The sequence below is a fragment of the Vipera ursinii genome (genome assembly GCF_947247035.1).
Source record: "Vipera ursinii genome assembly, chromosome: 1".
Lineage (NCBI taxonomy): Eukaryota > Metazoa > Chordata > Lepidosauria > Squamata > Viperidae > Vipera > Vipera ursinii.
Window position 1 is genome coordinate 73767566 of NC_139512.1, and position 24218 is coordinate 73791783.

At 37.6% G+C, this 24218-nt stretch overlaps 1 protein-coding gene across 3 annotated transcripts in view; it reads right to left on the minus strand.

Moving 5' to 3' along the window:
- FUT8 (fucosyltransferase 8) overlaps positions 1 to 24218 on the minus strand; it is a 119161-nt gene that overhangs the window by 24743 nt on the left and 70200 nt on the right. For all 3 annotated transcript variants that reach the window (XM_083349036.1, XM_083349037.1, XM_083349035.1), the window contains exon 6: positions 23263 to 23500. In XM_083349036.1, the coding sequence (XP_083205162.1) occupies positions 23263 to 23500 (238 nt within the window). The remainder of the gene's footprint in view (positions 1 to 23262; positions 23501 to 24218) is intronic.

Consider the following 24218-nt stretch of genomic DNA (forward strand, 5'->3'; position numbering starts at 1 on the left):
AATGCTTTCCTATGTTCAAAGCATTTTTCATATACAAACATTTTTGGATCAATCATATTCCCATGTTACAGCTCTTATTTAAAAAAAAAGTGATGAAAAAATAATTAAAATCTGCCAAGCAATATTTCTCTTTTAAATCTCAATTTCAATTGTGCAGAAATTCACTGGTGCAGAATGCTTCATTACCTGTGCCTGGTAGTTATATGACATTCCCATTTTAGCAAAAAAAAATTACTTTTTCAGATATTCATCTGTAAAGTTTATATTTACTATTAGCAAAATATCTTCATAGAAATGCTTCTGACCTTATGTAAATGTAAAATAAAAATTCTACTTAAGAGATGGTCTATAGTCAAAAGTAATATAGAATATATAGAAGAAAGTACAGCCATTTTTTAACCTCTGGCATATATATATATTCGTGACAATCATATAAATGGGATTTATTAGACACTGCTTCTCCACTGAAAGTCTTCAAAGCAGCTAACAATAATATTAGTATGAATATATTGTTATGGATAAAATTGTAATGTATAAACCATTTACAAGACATCATTCCATGCTGTGTACAGTCATGCTCGAAATTGTTGGCACCCTAGAAATTTTTCCAGAAAATCAAGTATTTCTCACAGAAAAGTATTGCAGGAACACATGTTTTGCTATACACAGGTTTATTCCCTTTGTATGTATTGGAACACAACAAAAAAGGGGAGGAAAAAAAGCAAATTGGACATAATGTCAAACAAAACTCCAAAAATGGGCTGGACAAAATTATTGGCACCCTTAACTTAATATTTGGTTGCACACCCTTTGGAAAAAATAACTGAAATCAGTCGCTTCCTATAACCATCAATAAGCTTCTTACACCTCTCACCTGGAATTTTGGATCACGCTTCCTTTGCAAACTGCTCCAGGTCTCTCTTATTGGAAGGGCGCCTTTTCCCAACAGCAATTTTAAGATCTCTCCACAGGTGTTCAATGGGATTCAGATCTGGACTCATTGCTGGCCACTTCAGAACTCTCCAGCACTTTCTTGCCATCCATTTCTGGGTGCTTTTTGACGTATGTTTGGGGTCATTGTCCTGCTGGAAGACCCAAGATCTCGGACGCAAACCCAGCTTTCTGACACTGGGCTCTACAGTGCGACCCAAAATCCTTTGGTAATCCTCAGATTTCATGATGCCTTGCACACATTCAAGGCACCCAGTGCCAGAGGCAGCAAAACAACCCCAAAACATCATTGAACCTCCACCACATTTCACTGTATGTACTGTGTTCTTTTCTTTGTAGGCCTTATTTCATTTTCGGTAAACAGTAGAATGATGTGCTTTACCAAAAAGCTCTATCTTGGTCTCATCTGTCCACAAGACGTTTTCCCAGAAGGATTTTGGCTTACTCAAGTACATTTTAGCAAACTGTAATCTTGCTTTTTTATGTCTCTGTGTCAGCAGTGGGGTCCTCCTGAGTCTCCTGCCATAGCGTTTCATTTCATTTAAATGTCGACAGATAGTTTGCGCCGACACTGATGCTCCCTGAGCCTGCAGGACAGCTTGCATTCCTTTGGAACTTGTTTGGGGCTGCTTATCCACCATCTGGACTATCCTGCGTTGCAACCTTTCATCAATTTTTCTCTTCTGTCCATGACCAGGGAGATTCGCTACAGTGCCATGGGTTGCAAACTTCTTGATAATGTTGCACACTATGGACAAAGGCAAATCTAGATCTCTGGAGATGGACTTGTAACCTTGAGATTGTTGATATTTGTCCACAATTTTGGTTCTCAAGTCCTCAGACAGTTGTCTTCTCCTCTTTCTGTTGTCCATGCTTAGTGTGGCACACACAGACACACAACGCAAAGACTAAGTGAACTTCTCTCCTTTTTATCTGCTTTCAGGTGTGATTTTTATATTGCCCACACCTGTTACTTGCCCAAGGTGAGTTTAAAGGAGCATCACATGCTTGAAACAATTTTGTTTACCCACAATTTTGAAAGGGTGACAATAATTTTGTCCGGCCCATTTTTGGAGTTTTGTTTGACATTATGTCCAATTTGCTTTTTTTCCTCCCTTTTTTTGTTCTGTTCCAATACACACAAAGGGAATAAACCTGTGTATAGCAAAACATGTGTTCCTGCAATACTTTTCTGTGAGAAATACTTGATTTTCTGGAAAAAATTCTGGGGTGCCAACAATTTCGAGCATGACTGTATATTTAAATAATCTTTTCACACCTAGAGCACACTATCCCAAAATCAAAATCTACAGGAGAATAATCAAAGTCGCAAAACCAAATTTACAAATCATTTCCTTTCCTCCCTTTTCCAGAATATGTGTCCCGACATAAAAATACTAAAACCCAAAGATATGAAAACATACTTAAGCAGCCCTACTTTTAATTCCATACAAACTGAGTTATTGTCTCAAAAGTTACTTTCTTCTACAATTACTCCAGAGCAGGGGTGTCAAGCTGCCGGCCTGCGGGCTGTATGCATCACACAGAAGCTGCGCCCACCCCAGCTGCGGCAAGGGGGGAAAAGTCGCAATACGTCACGACACGTCACATGATGTGGTGAGTTTGAAACCCCTGCTCTAGAGCAAATAATTTACAACTGAATTTGAGAGGTGGAGTCAAGTCAAATGCAAAGTGAACCGCTTGTTCCTGGATGCTGCCTCATCCTGCTTCTCTTATTATCAATCACTCTTTTTTTTAAAAAAAAAAGAAGGCAGACTGGTTAGCCAAACTAGAGGAAAGCACATTGTAGTATCAGAAGTATTTTTCTAGAGCAGGGGTGTCAAACTCAATTTCATGGAGGGCCACATCAGCATTGCGGTTGCCCTCGAGGGGGGCGGGGGGGTATGGCCAGCATGGGCACGGCCTACTGGGTGGGCGTGGCTAGAGTGCATATGGCCTACTGGGTGGGCGTGGCCAGCTCTACATCGTTGGCATCAAGGGTGCCTATGGGGGCCTGGGCAGGAGTGGGACAGATCTGAGGGTCTCTGGCAGAAGGAGGGTCTCTGGGCCAGGGCCAAGGCAGTGGGGGCTGTTCCCTCACTGTTTCCAGGATGGCTTTGCGGGCCACATGAAACCAATTTGCGGGCCGGATCCGGCCCCCGGGCCTTGTGTTTGACATGTCTGTTCTAGAGTGTCTTGAAAAAGTATAGGGGAACTGAAGCTTCAAGAAAGTGACAAATTTTATTTTAAATTGTGCATACTGTTTGGCATAGCTCTTGAAATGCTTTTGAAAATAACTAAGGCATACAATTTAAATATATGAACAAATTACACAGACAAGATTTGTTCAAGACGTTTTGTAGACCAGCCCTAATAGTACCACTGATTTTCCATCTATATTCATTTCAAGTTGTTGAAATGTACTTGGTACTTTAATAGGTACTTGATACCTGAACAGATACATTTCAAGTACCTGTACATTACTAAAAAAGCTTGGGAAGGTGACATTCTGCAACTAGATACGCCATAGGCAGAAAGAACAATCAACTTTCTTAAATGTATATTATTTTGGCTCTAAAAGTTAATATTCCTCCCCTGTTTTACACATTATTAAGGTAAAGGTAAAGGTAAAGGTTCCCCCGCACATGCGTGCTAGTCGTTTCCGACTCTAGGGGCCGGTGCTCATCTCCGTTTCAAAGCCGAAGAGCCAGCGCTTGTCCGAGGACGTCTCCGTGGTCATGTGGCCGGCATGACTAGACGCCAAAGGCGCACGGAACGCTGTTACCTTCCCACCGTAGTGGTCCCTATTTTTCTTCTTGCATTTTTACGTGCTTTCGAACTGCTAGGTTGGCAGAAGCTGGGACGAGTAACAGGCGCTCACTCTGTTACGCGGCACTCGGGATTTGACCCGCCAAACTGCCGACCTTCCGATCAACAAGCTCAGCGTCCTAACCCACTGAGCCACCGCGTCCCTTCTTACACATTATTAGGGACTATATAAAGTTATTTACTAAGATATACTACTATCACTATACTTGGCAAAATTTAAAAAAAACAAATGGTATGTTCTCAGTTTTAATATGGACTGTACATTTTGACATGAATATAAAGTGGTGAAATTTTCACTAACAGATAAATATTGCATTTTAACAATTTTTACTGTCACACATTGTCTCTTCTCACAATATAAATTTTAGCATGTGTCTCAAAACGCAGTTATTACACTGGCTGTTTTATCATTAGAGATAATCAACAGAATCATTTTAAACATGATTGATAGTACTGTAATTTTCTTTCAAGAAATAATCTGAACTAAAGATAGCTAATATCAAGGACATACAAAAATTATATGGTTTAGTCAGGGCTCTTTTTCTAAAAAAAAAAAAAAAGGTGCCGGAACTCTCATCTTGTTAATCTTTTATTCATATAATTTTATTTATATATTTATTTATATAATTAAACAATTATATATTCAATTCTTAACATACATTTAATTTATTGTATTTAAGGCAAATGTTCATAGAAAATTCCAAACTTTTGTCCAATTCTCGTCTGGCAAATCATGACTCCTTTCCTTGCTCTTATATCTATGGCCAAATGTTTTCCTCTGAGTAACCACAGATCAAAGTACTTTGAAGGATCGAAAAGTCTCAGAGGTGGTCCAACAAGTTTGATGAACAAAAGTGCTGAAATTGTCTTAGTCTTTAACTAAGCTCTTGTTGGGGTGGCAATTAGATTCATCTGTGAAAACCCACGTTCACATTCACTTGAAGAAATAGGAATGGTATTCAGAGTCCGTATCAAATGCAACAGTTTTTGTGGATATGTCTTTTCGAGAATGTATTCATGGAATCCACGAATCATTTCTCTTTCATTTAGTTGCAGTCTGATTGATAAGTTTCTAATTTCCACTTTTCCAAATGTCAGTTGAGGATTAACATCTTCAGGCCAATGTTTCTGATCAAGTACGCGAGACCAATATGCCAACTCATCGTCTTTGCTATCAAGTAATCTTTTTTTCAATTGACTCTTTCAATTTTGTATAAAATATACTTGGGTCAATGGGAGGATCCTTTTTTGAATCTCTTTTGTGAAGTAAAACTCCACGAAAGTGAAGATCACTTACAGCAGCAACAGCACATTTATAATAGGGCCCAAAGTTCTGTCTTCTTTCTTCAAAAACTTTTACCAGTATTTTTATTTTCTTATTTGCCTTATACAAGTTGATGTTGCGGTCCTGTAGATCCAAACTTAAATCTGACAATTCTTGGAAAGCGTCACACATCAATCCTAGGTCCAATAAAAATTCTGTAGATGTTATTTTTCTTTTCAAGCCATCATAAATGCATTTATCATTTTTATCTCTTGTAGGATCATTCATTGCTTGTTCAAAATGATACACAAGGGATTCAAAATTATTCCATACAGCCAAAACTGTATGCAAACTAGATGACACCCCATCGGGTACTTAACATTCTTCCAATTTTCAGCAGCTCAGTCCCCAGTAATTCTGCACATGAATGCAACTCTCTGCTATTCTTTGGTGAAGCATGGTATATGACATACAGTTTATCAATAAATGATTGGAATCTATTTATTCTTGAAGTTTCCTTGGCAGCATCACCTACTGATAATTCTAGTTTGTGATTAGCACAATGCCAAACTATAATAGAAGGAAAACGTTCTGACAGCAATTTTTTCACTCCAATTTTACATCCCATCATCACAGCGGTGCCATCGCATGCAAGAGAAATCAAATATTTTTTCAAATAATCTTCTGTCATCCCATAAGAGTAAAGACATTGGAGTAAGGAATCAAATATTCCTTCTGCTGTTACTTTTTCAAGTTCTACCAAGTCCAAAAACAAATTCATTCCCATACCTTTGATACAATATCAAACAAATACTGAGGGTAGTTTTTTTGCTTATTGTGGTTGATTCATCAATTATCAATGAAATTTTATTATTGGATCAAACAATTTCTTTAACCACAGTTTTCCTCATTTCTTCACTTATATGATTAACAATATATAATCTTAAAAGGCTTGCCATTGTGATAGAAGATTGCTACCACTGCTCCAGGGTTTGTCTAACTTAAATATTGTTGTTGTTGTTGTTAGTTGCGAAGTCGTGTCCGACCCATCGCGACCCTATGGACAATGTTCCTCCAGGCTTTCCTGTCCTCTACCATCCTTAAATATATATCCTTAAATATACATAGCATAATTAGATTTATTATTGCTGCTAAAGCTATGGATTACGGATTCACATTTCCCATGGATTGTCTTCTGTCCATGGGAGGGAAGCTTGGTAGATTCTAAATTTCATAATTTTAGTTATTCCTTTGTGGCAGGGTATATATGAGAACAAGCTGCAAAGGTCTTTAAAAACATGTTTCTCACATATTTATGTTTTTGAATCATAAATATTAAATCTTTTTTCTCTCCAATGATCCAAACTAATGCTTTAGAAATATAATTTCGTTTTAGCTACAGTAAACAAGCAAATTACACTAAAGCTAAATTTAACGTTACTTGTTAAAAGATATTTACTATATTTCAGAATTAGTATTCTTTCAGTCACAATCTTATTCCTATTCAATTTGGCTGATTTTAAAATGTGATGTAAAATCATAAGCACATAAAAAGAAAGCAGCAGAAACAGCTGCAAATTAACTCAACAGTTCTATGCTTAGCAACATTTCCATTTAATCAAAGTCCTTGCTCTTTCCAAATCTATTTTAGGGTTTACTTTCTATATACACAAACAATGGGAAATGAGTTTCTGGGCTGGTTCAAATTTTTTACACATTCCAAAAATTTCAGGTAATGTATCTGTTCCATATATATATAAAAGCATGATAGGCTCTGTATTTGTACAATGGCCGATTATCTCAGTGTGCAGAAATGTGGATAAATACAAACAGAAGTTGCAAACCCTCTCCTTGACTTCAGAGTCATCCTGGTGAGATAGTCAGCATATAAATTTAATAAATAACTTCTTTTTTCAAATGCCCCTATCAGGAATTGAATTTGAAGTTTCAGAAAAGCAAATGTTCTGTGCTGGTGGTACTAAGCTCCCAAAGATCTAGCATGGGATAAATGAATTCTTCCTAATAAAAATAACTTCCTGCCTTTTTCTAATCATCTCTACAGCAATTTGAAAAGTAAAACAAAGTGAAACAAACCACTACTCCCTCCATGCAGGGAAAATTTCCTTGAGTCATACTTGGATATCCTATTTGCAAATAATATCTTACTTACCTAGTTGAGATAGTGTAGTTGGGGAGTAGGGAGAAGTGCAAAATTCCTGCCTTCGCTGCAACTTGCCTGTGCAACATTTGCCTGCCGGGTCTTTTGGCAAGCTTAGCAGCAATTCCTATTGGCTTCCAAAAGCCAATAGCATAACTGACTCAGGAATTCTGGGAGTTGAAGTCCATGAGTCATAAAAGAGCAAAGCCTGCAATAGGCTTAAGCCAACAGCAGCACAGCTTGTGCAAAAGCTTTTTTTTTTTTTTTAAAAAAAAAAAAAGGTGCCGGAATGCCGTTCTGAGCATTCTATGAGAAAAAAAGCCCTGTGTTTAGTTATTTAATGTTCCCACTGTACTTATTACAATTACATATCATAAAGAATATACAGTAAATACCAAACATATTTTGTCTTGGAAGGTGAGGGGGGGTTGCTTTCTATGTAACTATTAGAATGACTCATTTCATTGCATAGTAACTTTGCACAGAGGAAGTCAATAGTCTGATAATACACAAAGATTAGAGCTATTTGGGCAAAAAAGGCAGAAACCTCCAAGTCTTTGTTTCCATCTACTGATTATCTCAATTTATCCACCTCATATATGAAAGCTCTAATATCAACCACAGTGATGATTAGGCACAATAAGGTCTGCCTCTACTTTCTGGTTATCAGTTTTGTGCCATACCCCTCCACATTTATGAAGGGAAAACATTTTACTATGAGAGTACAAGAAAATACTTAGTAAGATTCACCTACAGATATCACTGAAGCTATAAACAACAGGCTTTGCTCCAGATATCTACCTATTAGGACAGTCAGAAACTTGCTGGATAACAACTTCAATATGCTTCAGGCTTGGACGCAAGAATGGCCTTCTATTGCTCTTCCACAGTGTCACAACATTTCCTGCTTTACAAGTGAACCAAAAGGATTCAGTCTACCCCATAAGACCTGATCAATCTTCAATAGGATTAGGACTCAACGTGGCAGGTGCGCTAGTCTCTTCCATAAATGGGGAAAGCTCTCTTTGCAATGTAGCTGTAGCACTCCAAAGCACATACTGGCAGTGCAACATATTGTGGAACAGTGCCCTTTGAGGGCATATCAGGAAAACCCCAGAGAATTTCTGGATGCAATTCCATCATGTACTGACTATATAAATAGTCTATCTTTGAAACTGTAAATAGAGTAAATAGTTTCATCCCCTTCATGGATTACTGCCTTGTCGTGGTGAAGGGGCTTGCGTAATTCAATGAAGCTATGAGCTATGCCGTGCAGGGCCACCCAAGACAGACAGGTCATAGCAGAGAGTTCTGACAAAACGTGATCCACTGGAGAAGGAAATGGCAACCCACTCCAGTATCTTTGCCATGAAAACCCTATGGACAGTACCAAAAGGCAAAACGATATGACGCTGGAAGATGAGCCCCTCAGGTCGGAAGGCGTCCAATATGCTACTGGGGAAGAGCAGAGGGCTAGTACTAGTAGCGCCAGAAAGAATGAAGCGACTGGGCCAAAGCCGAAAGGACGCTCAGCTGTGGATATGTCTGGTGGTGAAACGAAAGTCCGATGCTGTAAAGATTTTTTCTCCATAGGAACCTGGAATGTAAGAATGAATCAAGGAAAGCTGGACGTGGTCAAACAAGAGATGACAAGACTGAACATCGACATCTTAGGTATCAGCGAACTAAAATGGACAGGAATGGGTGAATTTAATTCAGATGACCATCAGGTATACTACTGCGGGTAAGAATCCCTCAGAAGAAATGCAGTAGGCTTCATAATCAATAAAAGAGTAGGAAAAGCAATACTGGGATACAATCCTCAAAATTACAGAATGATCTCAGTTCGAATCCAAGGCAAACCATTCAATATCACAGTAGTCCAAGTCCATGCCCCAACCACCAGTGCTCAGGACAGGTTCTATGAAGCCCTACAGCACCTTATAGAACTAACACCAAAAAATGATGTCATCATCATGGGGGATTGGAATGCTAAAGTAGGAAGCCAAAAGATAACCGGAATAACAGGCAAGTTTGGCCCTGGAGTACAAAATGAAGCAGGGCACAGGATGATAGAATTTTGTCAAGAGAATACGATGGTCATAGCAAACACTCTTTTCCAACAACCCAAGAGATGGCTCTACACATGGACATCACAAGACGGTCAACACAGAAATCAGATTGACTATATGCTCTGCAGCCAAAGATGGAGAAGCTCTATATAGTCAGTAAAAACAAGACCAGGAGCTGACTGTGGCTCAGACCATGAGCTTCTCGTTGCAAAGTTTAGGCTTAAACTGAAGAAAGTAGGGAAAAGCACTAGCCCACTCAGGTATGAATTAAATCATATCCCTGTTGAATATACAGTAGAGGTGACAAATAGATTTAAGGAATTAGATCTGATAGACAGAGTGCCTGAAGAACTATGGACAGAGGTTCGCAACATTGTACAACAGGTAGCAACCAAAACCATCCCAAAGAAAAAGAAATGCAAGAAAGCAAAATGGCTATCTGAGGAAGCTTTGCAAATAGCTGAGGAAAGGAGGGAAGCAAAAGGCAAGGGAGAAAAAGAAAGATACGCCAAATTGAATGCAGAATTCCAGAGAATAGCTAGAAGAGATAAGAATGCCTTCTTAAATGAACAGTGCAAAGAAATAGAAGAAAACAACAGAATAGGGAGGACCAGAGATCTTTTCAAGAAAATTGGAGAGATGAAGGGAACGTTTAATGCAAAATGGGCATGATAAAGGACCGAAATGGCAGGGACCTCACAGAGGCAGAAGAGATTAAGAAGAGGTGGCAAAATTACACAGAAGAACTATACAAGAATGAGCTTAATATCCCTGATAATCACAATGTGGTGGTCACTGACCTCGAGCCAGACATCCTAGAATGTGAAGTGAAGTGGGCCTTAGAAAAGCTGAGCAATAACAAAGCTAGTGGAGGTGACAGTATTCCAGCTGAGCTATTCAAAATCTTAAAAGACAATGCAGTAAAAGTGCTACACTCAATTTGCCAGCAAATTTGGAAAACTCAACAGTGGCCACAGGATTGGAAAAGATCAGTTTACATTCCAATTCCAAAGAAAGGCAGTGCCAAAGAATGTTTAAACTATCGCACCATTGCACTCATTTATCATGCTAGTAAAGTTATGCTTAAAATCCTACAAGCTAGACTCCAGCAGTATGTGGATCGAGAACTACCAGAAGTACAGGCAGGATTTCGAAGAGGCAGAGGAACTAGAGATCAAATTGCCAACATACTCTGGATCATGGAGAAAGTTAGCGAGTTCCAGAAAAACATCTACTTCTGCTTCATTGACTATGCTAAAGCCTTTGATTGTGTGGATCACAACAAACTGTGGCAAGTTCTTAAAGAGATGGGAGTACCAGACCATCTTATTTGTCTCTTGAGAAACCTATATGTGGGCCAAGAAGCAACAGTGAGAACTGGACACAGAACCACTGATTGGTTCAAAATTGGGAAAGGAGTCCGGCAAGGCTGTATACTGTTGCCCTGCCTATTAACTTATATGCAGAGCACATCATGAGAAAGGCAGGGCTAGATGAATCAAAACTTGGAATTAAGATTGCCAGAAGAAATATCAACAACCTAAGATATGCAGATGATACCACTCTAATGGCAGAATGTGAAGAACTAAAGAGCCTCTTGTTGCGGGTGAAGGAGGAGAGTACAAAACTTGGGTTGAAACTTAACATTAAGAAAACCAAGATCATGGCATCTGTCCCTCTCAATTCCTGGCAAATAGATGGGGAAGAAATGGAGGTAGTGACAGATTTTATTTTCCTGGGCTCCAAGATCACTGCAGATGGGGACTGTAGCCAAGAAATTAAAAGGCGCTTGCTCCTGGGGAGGAAAGCCATGGCAAATCTAGACAGCACACTAAAAAGCAGAGACATCACTCTGCCAACAAAAGTGCGTATAGTCAAGGCTATGGTCTTCCCAGTTGCAATGTATGGCAGTGAAAGCTGGACCATAAAAAAGGCTGAGCGCCAAAGAATTGAGGCCTTTGAACTATGGTGCTAGAGAAGACTCCTATGAGTCCCTTGGACTGCAAGGCGATCAAACCGGTCAGTCCTAGAGGAGATCAACCCTGACTGCTCTTTAGAAGGCTAGATCCTGAAGCTAATACTCAAATACTTTGGCCACCTAATGAGAAGGAAGGACTCACTGGAGAAGAGCCTAATGCTAGGAAAGATTGAGGGCAATAGAAGAAGGGGACGACAGAGAATGAGGTGGCTGGATGGAGTCACTGAAGCAGTAGGCGTGAGCTTAAATGGACTCCAGAAGATGGTAGAGGACAGGAAGGCCTAGAGGAACATTGTCCATAGGGCTGCGATGGGTTGGACACGACTTCGCAGCTAACAACAACAAATAGTTTCATATTTCCTCATTGAGAATGTAATTGTGGTGTACTTTTTAATATTTTTGCCATATGCTACATAAATAAATCAGCTACACTTGGGTACCATAAGACAGAGAACAGGGGTAATGATTTTGTACACACATACAAAACCTAACCTCAAAATACATACAGGAATATGAACACAGTGTGATACTCATAGGAATGAGAGCCCCTCATGATGACATGACTGCATTTCAGGCAGATTTATTTTATTTTTTTTATTTTAATTCCATTTATATCCCGCCCTTCTCCGAAGACTCAGGGCGGCTTACAAGCTTAGCAGTAGCCTTCATTCTATGTATATGCCTGCTTATTAGGGCTCACATTTATTACTGGTTGCAGTATCCTGTTATCATTTGTTCATGATTTGCAATCATTTATTTATTAAACAAATTTATATGAACACCCAACTCATACACAGGTGACTCTGGGTGGCTTACAACATTAAAAATCCACTACATAAAAACCATAAAACTTCCAGCAAAAATTCACTCATTCAGAAGAATGAATTTGCTTAATGATCACATGATTCAGACTCACGACTGTGTAATTTGCTTAATGAGCATTATAAAACGGATAAAAAATTGGGTTTGGATACGTGGTTTCCTCAATTTATCATTGCAATGACTTACGACCACAATTCTGATCCCAATTGTGATTATAAATCAAGGACTACTTGTAATGATCAGTAGGCATCAATCTAGTCCCACCTCAAGCATGAAAGCTAGCTGGGTGACTGGGTGATTTTGAGCCAATTATTCTCTCTCAACACAACTCACCTCAACACCACACCTGTTGTGGGGAAAACAGGAACAACAAAGAATATAAGATATGTTGACTCCTTGGAGTTATTTACAAAAATAATAAAGACAGGGTAAAAATAAGCAAGCAAGTAAATAAATAAAAATAAATCTCAGAATACAACTTTAGTCTAGTCACTCTCTCTCAGCCCAGTCTACTTCACAGAGTGATTATGGACAAAAATTAGAGGAGGTTCTATGTAGCTTATCTTCAACTCCTGGAGGACATAGAGATATAAATCTAACAAATAATGATATAAATAAAATGTATATGGATGATGATAGACATTATAGTCTAAATTATTTGAAGACTACCAGATTATACAATCAAGGTTAGAGGTTCAAAGCAGGATTGGTGGTTCACAAATTATCATTCCACAAGTTTTCAAATAATATTAAGAAAATAAAGGGAATTTTCTTCAGACTCTGTAACCCACTCTTACTATGGAAGAAAAGTCTTGAGGCATCAGAACTGATTAGCACTACCTACTATTCTTTTACAATTATTTTGGTACAAAATGAAATTGGCAACATGAGTGTTGGGATAAGCCAGAATAGTTAAGATCATACAAACCATTTGGAGGACTACTTGATTGATACTCACAAACAAAGTGTCTCCTACATGTGCAAACAGGAAAACCAACATGGGAAAACTTTGGAAAGGCACAACCACCTTGACCTTTTGAGGAGTGGATTTGGAGAGACAGTTTATTTCCAGAAAAGTAGTCCTCCAAACAGTTAGGAAACAGATAACTAATATTCTACAACAGACATATTAGGTCACGTAACACTATTTTTAAGTAAACTCATATATTCTCCAAAAAGACACCTTCCCACTTTTTCTAGCAAAATAAATTATTCTGGATTTAATTTGTACAGTACTTTTCTATTAAATCAATACCCACACAAAATACAGATTACAAACCAATGCTAGCACTGTTAATTAAGTATGGAACTTCCTGCATGTGAAACCTTTCCTACGTTGTAGAATTGTAGCTTGTGGGTGCTTGATTTATGAGTCAGCATCTCTGTTTCCTATATGCTGCTCTGAGTGAATGGGTAGGGAACAGTTATATTTATTTTTCGTGTTTGAATTCTGGCAGCTTCCCCTCCTTTGCCCTGTGACTGATGTTAACCAAGCAGAGAAAAACTAAAAAGAGTTATATAAACCCCAATTCCCCATAATGGGACTTAAATTCATTTCTTTTACTAATCTCACACCCTGCTGAAGGCTGGTGTTATCACAATGTGGTAGCAGCTTTTTTTGTTCTATGATTGGTATCTTCCCTGCCTTGCTTGATGAAAACAGTTTTTGTCTTCCAATAGCTGTGACCTTTTCCTCAAGGACTATCAATAGCCTTTTCCTACAGCATTTGGGTACCATCATAAATAGGCTTATTTCTTTCATGCGTTATAATCCAAGACAAAAGAGGGTGGAATGAAGACTGCTCTAGTTCATATCTCAATGCTCATCTCCTCTCTAAGGAACAGGATCATTGAAAATAAGATTCTGTGGGAGTCTATGGGAACTAGAAGGCTACTACAATGCATGTATATTTGGAAAATAATGGTTTTTCAAGAACTATGCTGGCCATTGTTTCATATTTCATCATTTACCATGTTAATGCTCTACTGTAGATCATTATTCCATGATTTTAGTGCTTACTGAAAAGAACAAAGCAGACCTTTACGTTCATTTTAATTAATTTTAGCTTACTAAGTACTGTGGTTCTTCTGAAATGTTGTATGTTTATTAAAGACATTTGTATGGTGTATGATAGTTATACAAATTGTGGGGAAGAAATAAAACCTTCCCCATCACCAGCCCCTCAAATATGGATGCTTCTATTCTTTATTATTTCCAAGAATCACCTATTTTTGTTTTCTTATAGGAGCTCAATTGCCCAATAGGTAGGAAAATTCAATTTTAACTAAAGTTTGTTTTCTTACTGGATGCTTATATTAATAACACAGTTCAGTCAACTAAAAGAATTGAATTTTATGGCAAATATATGCCATAAAATTGTTTTTTATGGCAACTGTAAGCTGTGTAGCACTTATTTAAGTCCAACATTAAACAAAATTTATTACCTGAACTGCTGTCAATTCAATGAGATCAACTGTGTACATTTTGTTTTTCTATAAAAATAATGCAAACATTTCAGTTAAAAGTAAAATCTTTATTTCTTCCAACACTAAATTTAGAATGTGTGTGTTTGTGCATACATATATATGCATACACACACACACACACACACAGACATATATGTGCACATATGCACAACACTTCCAAATTTAGTACTGGAGATAGAGAAACAAGGCCACCCAAAGGCAAAGTATGAACCCACAAAAAGTCGTGAGAATGATATAGGGAATGTTCCCTCTAATTTCTGACAGGCTGTTTGCAGAAAAAATGTTTGCAGAAAAAATCTTTTGTGCTGCTTTGCCCAAACCAAGTACAAATTTGTGAGCCACTGTATAAACATATACATTGCAAATAACTACAGTAACAACATGTTGAAATGTTTACATATTTCTTAGTATAGAATTGGTTATGTGCCATGGTGGAGCCTTGGTGGAGCAGTGGGCTATGCCTCCTTAAGTAACACCAGCTGCCTGCAATTAGTGCAGGTTCGCATCCCACCAGGCTCAAGGTTGACTCAGCCTTCCATCCTTCCGAGGTAGGTAAAATGAGGACCCAGATTGTTGGGGGCAATAAGCTGACTTTGTAATAATGCAGCTTGGGGGGGGGCGAAAGCCCTAATAAGCAGGCATATACATAGAATGAAGGCTACTGCTAAGCACATTGGTTTGTGCTTAAAATGTAAGCCGCCCTGAGTCTTCGGAAAAGGACGGGATATAAATGGGATTAAAATAAAATAAATAAATAAAATGAAGTATTGTTTGACTTCTAGATGGATTTTCCCCACATTCCCTAACATGGTCTTTTAAGTATTCCAATGGAATCCATCCACCCTGGCACTAATATAATTTCTTTCTTTCTGCCACCTTTCCCAGGATTAAAGGCTTTTCCAGAGAGCATGGTTTCCATAATGTTCTGAAACAGGATAATTATTATTTGTGAGAACTCTGGATTAATTTGTTCAATGACTCTTTTGTTTAATGACTCTTTTTTTCTTTTTGGCTTCTTCAATACCAAAGTCCAACTTTCACTTCCAGACACCAGCAGGGTGAGTAGAGAACAAGGCTGCAAGGCTGGTAGGTCTAGAAGAGTGCAGGTTGGTAAGGCCAGCAAGGTGATTGGAGCAAAAAGTGACAGGGCTGGCCCTTGAGAGCAGAGTGCAAGGCGATGGGTGCTGCTGAGGCTTTGCGTTATGGCACTGGGGTGGCGGGTTGTGGCATGGGGCTTGAGTTAGCACTCCTTGGCAGTGGTGATGGTTGAAATTGGAAGGCAGGTGCAACTGGGGGCTTCCCAGCCTCAACTTCAGGTCCAGTGCTGCCCCATGTACCAGTGTGCAGGATGGCCACAAAAGCTGAAATGGTGGGAGATAGGTGAGTAGGCAGAGCTGAAGCACCCCTGCAGCCACAAATGTGCTCAGGTTGCCAAGTATATGAATTTTGATCATATGACTGCTGGAATTCTGCAGTGGCCATCATTTTAGAGCCTGCATGTAAGTGTCATTCATTCAATGCTGCCACAACTTTGTACAGTCGCTGAATGAATGGTTGTAACTTGAGAATCATCTTTACTTTTCCCTCACTAACAACAAATTTTCTCAGAGGAGGAAATTCCCTTCAGTAGAGGGAAGATGGTAAATAGCCTTTCAGTTGACACTAAGTCCAAAGATTCCAGTTGTAATAAACCATTACTATAGCCCAATTTGAAAAGTCATCGAAGAACTGTGTTGCTTAATTATGTCATGTCTTAACTTCACGTTATTTTGGAAATAGGAGCAAAAAAAAATCAGTTTCCTGAGGTGTAATGGGAAAGAAAGCTACTACTTGATTTCCAAACTTTTCTAATTCTATATTAAAAAAACTAGTGATAGCACAACCCTATAATGTACTCCAATAACAAAAAAAGAAAACTGAGATAAAACAAGAAACTACTGTACACAAATCACTTGAAGTCAGAAGTTAAAAAAAAAACCAAAATGCACCAGATTAAATATTGAATCATTAGCAAATAATGAAGTTATTATGCATCTCGATATAACTTTTTTTAAATTGTCTTCCAGAAGAACATTATACTGTATGTAGGAATTAGAGCTGCAAGTTTATAGCACATAGAATTTAATTCTTGTGTCATTAGGAAGCAGCTGGAATAAAATTTATTCCTAACAGCCAATGGAATGTTAGGAAATATAAAACCAGAAAAAATTGTTCCATGGTCTTCATATATACATCATCATAAGATATCATGTGATTTAGAATATAAGCAATATATTATTTTCTACATTGTGTAGAATAATACTGAAAAATAGTCATTTCCAATTAAGTATGTTTTCTTTCCCCTTCATTTCATCAAAGGTCAACCAGACCCAATAGCTACAGCATATACAGTTTGTGTGTGTGTGTGTATATATATATATATATATATATATATATATATATATATATATATATATATAGTACATACACATACAGTGAGGGATAAAAGTATTTGATGCCATGCTGATTTTGTACATTTGCCCACTGACAAAGACACGATCAGTCTATAATTTTAATGGTGGGTTCATTTTAACAGTGAAAGACAGAATAACAACAAAATCCAGAAAAAACGCATTTCAAAAAAGTTATAAATTGATTTGCATTTTAATGAAATAGGTATTTGACCCCTTCGGAAAACATGACTTAGTACTTGGTGGCAAAACCCTTGTTGGCAATCACAGAGGTCAGACGTTTCTTGTAATTGGCCACCAGTTTTGCACACATCTCAGGAGGGATTTTGTCCCACTCTTCTTTGCAGATCCTCTCCAAGTCATTAAGGTTTTGAGGCTGACGTTTGGCAGCTTGAACCTTCAGCTCCCTCCACAGATTTTCTATGGGATTAAGGTCTGGAGACTGGCGAGACCACTCCAGGACCTTAATGTGCTTCTTCTTGAGCCACTCCTTTGTTGCCTTGGCTGTGTGCTTTGGGTCATTGCCATACCCATCCACCACTCATTTTCAGTGCTCTGGCTGAGGGAAGGAAGCCCCGTCCATCATCCCTTTGATGCGGTGAAGTTGTCTTGTCCCCTTAGCAGAAAAACACCCTCAAAGCACAATGTTTCCACCTCCATGTTTGACGGTGGGGATGATATTCTTGGGGTCATAGGCAGCATTCCTCCTCCTCCAAACATGGCGAGTAGAGTTGACGCCAAAGAGCTCGATTTTGGTCTCATCTGACCACAACACCAGTTCTCCTCTGAATCATTCAAATGTATATGTACATGTGCTTTCTTGAGCAGGGGGACCTTGCAGGTGCTGCAGGATTTCAGTTCTTCATGGCAGTGTGTTACCAATTGTTTTCTTGCTGACTACGGTCCCAGCTGCCTTGAGATCATTGACAATATCCTCCCATATAGTTCTGGACTGATTCCTCACCATTCTCATGATCATTATGGAATAATGCAGCTGGAATATTTTCGGTTTTCAACTGTGATTCACCTTTCTCAAGTTGAATCCTGCTGTTGGTAGCTACAGTGGAGTTCTGGATACTGTGCACAGATATCTAGGAGAAGCCATGATGGTGCTATATGCATCATGATATCATTATCAAAATCAGTCAAGATTGGTCCTGTGTTTCTCCACCTATTGTGACCTTGATTTTAATCAAGTCAGCGGCGGGAAAGCCTTGACCCTAAATTTTCAAAATTCTCATGAGGACCTAATTGGAAAAGCCTTCATGAATGGGATTTGCACTGGGAGTTGCCCTTCATGCAAGGGATTTGTGTACGTGCACCTGTGTACATGAGTGTACTCAGATGGTCGATCTCATCCGAAATCTGTCTGAATGCCAAGAGAAAAAATAAAAGTCTGGATCATGAATGAAGAGATCCCTTTTTTAGAGACAAGCAATTGTTGAGAAAATTATTATTGCTTCTCTGTACAGAAATTTGGGATACAGAAAATTAGGGGTTGTGGGGGCAGGATTGTGCTGTCTGGAAAATTGGTTCATTCTTAAATGTAAGTGGTCAAAATATGTATTTATCTCATCAGTTTATCAAAAGCACTAGGATACTTATCAAAAATTTTGTAAAACCATTGCTTTATGTAAGAATGTCCTAAGAAAAAACAACTGTTCATGTTTGTTTGTTTGTTCATGGAAAAAAACTGTTAAGCAACACATCCACAACATTTTCTGACTTAAGCAGAGATTAATAGAAAACTGTGTCCAAGAAAGCTAGTTATTCCACCCATATATTCTGATCTTTGCTCCCTGTCCAGACTGTATGTACGCACGTACTTCCTTTAACTCCTGGTAACTGCTTGGACTATTCCCTGCAGTTTTCTTGACAAGATTTGTGGAAATAGTTTGCTATTGCCTCCTTACTGGGGCTGAGGGAAAGTGACTGGCCCAAGGTCACTCAGCTGTCTCTGTGCCTAAGGTGGGAGTAGAACTTGCAGTCTCCCAGTTTCTAGCCTGCTACAAGATAAACAGTGTTCCAGGTGAGAACCTCAGTATCCAACCACCACCTTACAACTTTCTGCTGCTATTAGAATAATGACAAAGTTATTGATGATGTTGACAATGGTGTATGCTACCATTCCTAACACAGGACTTTTCAGCTGGTGGTATCATGATCATTGAAACTCCACGAGGTGAGATCTTGCATGGAGCCCCAGACCGAGGGAGATTGACAGTTATTTTGTGTTTCTTCCATTTGCAAATAATCGCACCAACTGTTGTCATCCTCTCACCAAGCTGCTTGGCAATAGTCATCTAGCCCATTCCAGCTTTATGTAGCTCTACAATCTTGTCCCTGACATCCTTGGACAGCTCTTTGGTCTTGGCCATGGTGGAGAGCTTGGAATCTGATTGATTGATTGCTTCTGTGGACAGGTGTCTTTTATAGAGGTAAGAAACTGTGATTAGGAGCACTCCCTGTAGTAAAGTGCTCCTAATCTCAGCTCGTTACCTCTATAAAAGACCCCCGGGAGCCAGAAATATTGCTGACTGATAGGGGATCAAATACTTAGTTCACTCATTAAAATGCAAATCAATTTATAACTTTTTTGAAATGCATTTTTCTGAATTTTGTTGTTGTTATTCTGTCTTTCACTGTTAAAATACACCTACCATTAAAATTACAGACTGATCATTTCTTTGTCAATGAGCAAACATATAAAATCAGCAGGGGATCAAATATTTTTCCCCTCACTGTATGTATGTATGTATGTATATATATATGTATGTATATGTGTGTGTGTGTGTGTGTGTGTGTGTGTGTGTGTGTGTATACACACACACATACACATACATACATACATACATATTTTAGATATAAGGATAACTATGTGTACCAGCTACCTTTACATGTGTTGATGCTTTTCATTTGGTGGATCCTGCAGTCTAATTCAAGGAATGGAACCCAACCTGAAAACAAACCTGAAAACCAGTTCAAGAAAGTACTGTTTAGGAGAAGCAGAACTAAACCCAATTCAAAAATATCTTAAATGTATTGAATTCAAACTGATATCTTAAAAACTCCAAGCTGGTTCAAAACAGATGGTTACAAACTACAAATAATTTATTTTTCTTTGATTTGAGGAATAAAAAATTGTCTGGGACTGCTAGTTCTCTTGCTTTGTTAAGAACAACAACAAACAATCTAACTAAAATATAGGCACATTTAGATCTCTACTGAAGATTAATCTCATCAATGCAATTGTTTTTTAGTCAGCTATCTAGTAGTACAGATGATTACCCTCTGCTACTTTTCTAATGAAATTCCAAGGAGAGAAAATTGATCGTGGTTAGATCTAATTTTTTTTTATAATGGAACATCGAAAATGAGAATTTTTTTGTTCATAATGATTGCTAATTATATTTTAACTATTCTGTACTCCGGGCTGGATCCTCTTGAATACAGGGTTTGGCACACAGCATAGACATATCTCTGAAGAAAGGACAATGGAGCAGTAATTTCCACGAAGTCTCTTTTTCTAAGTTCCAGGAAATCTACTAAGCTTCCAGAGCAGCAAGTAGAAGCCTAGATTGCAGTAATGGATTGGGGAGGAGAAATTGTTGAAAATGATTTACAGACCTCTCTTAAGCAGAAGATCAACTCCAATCCTTACTAAACTGGTTGCTTCTATTATTCAAATAACTCCCTGCTACTGGTACCGCAAAGAGCACTAAAGACCTACGGTAGTTCTTTCTCCAGGCCTCTGACAAAAGTGATTGAAACCCCTTTCTTGCTTTTCATTCCCCTCCTTGAACAATTTTTTTGCCATTGTTGTTCTTTTCTTGTATGCGGTTTTGTTTTATGCTGTTTTTCGAGGTTGTTTTTTTTTGTATTCTTTATTTTGAAATAAAGGACCTAGGACCTTGGAGTCCTAGTGGACGATCACTTAAACATCAGTCAGCAGCGTGCGGCAACAGCCAAAAAAAAGCTAATACAATTCTTGGTTGTGTAAACAGAGGCATAGAATCAAAATCACATGAAGTATTAGTACAGCTTTATAAATCCTTAGTAAGGCCACACCTGGAATACTGCACCCGGTTTTGGTCACCACATTAGGAAAAATATGTTGAGATTTTGCAAACAGTGCGAAGAAGAGCAACTAAGATAATTAAGGATCTGGAGACAAAAACATATGAAGAACAGTTGCAGGAATTGGATAGACAGTCTAGAGAAAAGAAGGTCTAATGGTGACATGATAGCAGTATTCCAGTATTTGAGAGGCTGCCACAAAGAAGAGGGGGGGTGTCACCTTATTTTCCAAAGCAACAGAAGGCAAGACAAGAAACAATGGATGGACACTAATCAAGGAGAGAAGCAACCTGGAGTTAAAGAAAAACTTCCTAACAGTGAGGACAATTAACCAGTGGAACAGCCTGCCTTCAGAAGTTGTAGGTACTTCATCACTGGAGGTTTTTAAGAAGACTGGACAGCCACTTATCTGAAATGGTATAGGGTCTCCTGCTTGATCAGGGGGTTGGATTAGAAGACCTCCAAGGTCCCAGCTCTATTCTGTTTAATGTTTTTAACAACTATAAACAGCTCAGAGTTGTTGCTGGGAGTTGGGTGGCTTATAAATAAATATATTATTGTCATTATTATTATTATTATTATTATTATTATTATTATTATTATTATTATTATTATTATTATTATTATTCATTTTAAGCACATAAAACAGAACCCTGCCATAGCATAGCAATAACTAGGAGGAAGATATATAAAACAGCTCTATATAGTTTGAACACTCAATGTTCTTACTAAATTTTATTTTCAATAAAGACGTATTAGAAAGATTCTTCATTTGAATGCATTTTGAATTCTAGCAAACATACCAAAAGCTTCTGTTCATTAGTACTAAAAAGGATATTGAAGATTATTCTAAATGCTATTGATAATACAGATAGTTATTAGTCAAAATATTCAGAGGCATAATACATCTTATCCTCAGATAGTATGAACAAATAATGAAAGTCTACAGAGATTCTCAATCATCCAAGTCCTGAAAAACAGCTTTGGGAAAATAACAAAAGCTTCCTCAGTTTATCCAAAATACCAAAATTTATTATATATCTCCATAAGACAGTCAATTATATTTAATCACTCCTAACCAAAAGCCTTATTTAGAATACTGGGACATAATTTATAAATTTTGCAGGGCATTTAAACTTTGTGAGTTAGACAGGAGATTTACAATTTTATGCAATCCTTTTCATTCTCTTGCAATGGTTCCTGAAAACCAATGGAAATGTACTTGTATATTACTTATTGCACACTGAAGGAAGAGAAAAACAGCATAACAGATTCACATGTATAAACATTTGAAAATGGTATATCAAATAAAGAGTTCAAGGAGGCATACCTCTTTAATTTGGGCCAAATATGAAAAAAGAATACCACGCTCTTTTACAATGACATTTATTGAATGTATGACTAGCTTCCAGTCAATAACACAATGGGATGAGTTTTACACCACTTTAGATTCAGAGGCAAAAAGGTGCTTCAGACTGCATAGTAATCTGCTACTCCTAAAACCAACTGCATCTTTATCTGAGAAATTGGTATGTCATCTGTGCATATTAAAATATAATTTTATTTTTATATCCTATAACTTATACATTTGTTCTGAAGAATATTATTACATAAGTGACAAGATTAAGAACTAATTCATTATGCTTAGCCAGTCATGGCAATTTCACTCCTTTGGAAAACTCAACTTCCCAGACCAGGGTCTCAAATTTAAGTACTCCAAATAGCCTTTGATAAATGTCTTCATTAAGTCTTGCTTGGGGGTTACTTTTAATTTTGAAAAGGTATTTCCCCATCTCTCAAAAATACAAATATGTAAATTTTAGGGAGTGCCTACAAATCATAACAAATCAGAATTTAAATGGAGTCTTCCCAGTAAATTGGGATGGTTCTATACAATAGAAAAATAACAAAATTCTCTGCATTACTCACCTGAACCTATCACAGACTTATCTACTCAACCAATAAAAGCTAAAAAATTCAGATAAATACCCTAATGTGTTATTTTTCTCCATTTCTAATTCTTTATTTCAAAATAAAAATATCTGATACTTTACAACTACAATAAAGAGGTATAATCTTTTTCCTCAATGTTCTTTATTACTACTGAAATGGTTGACAAAAAATATCTCTTAAACTATTATACAAAGAAATAACTATAAGTCAATGACACGTACCTGACCAATGCCCCGTTGTACTTCCTGATCTATCAGTACATGTTTCACTCACTGGCCGAAAAACAGTCTCCCAGCCTCCAGTTGCATAGCGCCAATTCTGAGATTCCAAAATCAATGTTCTTTCAGTGCCGTATGCTATCATGAAGCAGTAGACCACATGATGAAGTTGACAACCATAACCACATCCTTTGTTGATATTGCATACTAGTTTCTTGGCTTTGCTACAATCCTTGGGGTTCTATGAACAATAAATGGAACATGTAGAAAAAATAGAGGCATAAGAACTTTTTTCAAAATAAATATGAGCAAAAATTAACAGTTACCATGTATTTGCCTGGAAAATGACACACTCTAATTTGTTAGAATTTTTTTGTACTTTTTTAATGCTATTTTCCCTCTGTTGCTCTGTTACGTGTTAAGGTAACAGAGAAAAAAAAAGTACTTTAGAACTTATTTTGTCCCTGCACTGAGGTTGTCTAAAAAGACTCAGTTATGTTTAATTAACACAAGACAATGCTATTTTGCCTTTGGAATAAATACAGATGTTAATAATTTTATCTTTAAAACCTCTTATTTATTCCAATCTCTTTTTAAAATATTATTTCACAGGAAAACTTGACATCTGTTATGCATTTGCTTTAATATATTTTATTCATTTATTGTTATTTATTAAATTTACATTTTCTTTACATATGAAGATTCTTAGGATAATCTGTGTTCACCTCCAATTCTTATGATGTATTTATAAATTATCACAAAACAAAACTGGAGATATGAAGATGCTTGGAGTAAAATGCTTAATTACCAATTAAATTATCCGAATTCATCTAAAACATATATAAGTGCTTCCTGAACTGTTTTAAGAGTTACAGAAAAAATGTGAAAAAAGTTATTTTACCTCGGAAAGTCACTGTGAAAATCTAACTCAAATAGCAGCACTATTTCATAAACATTCA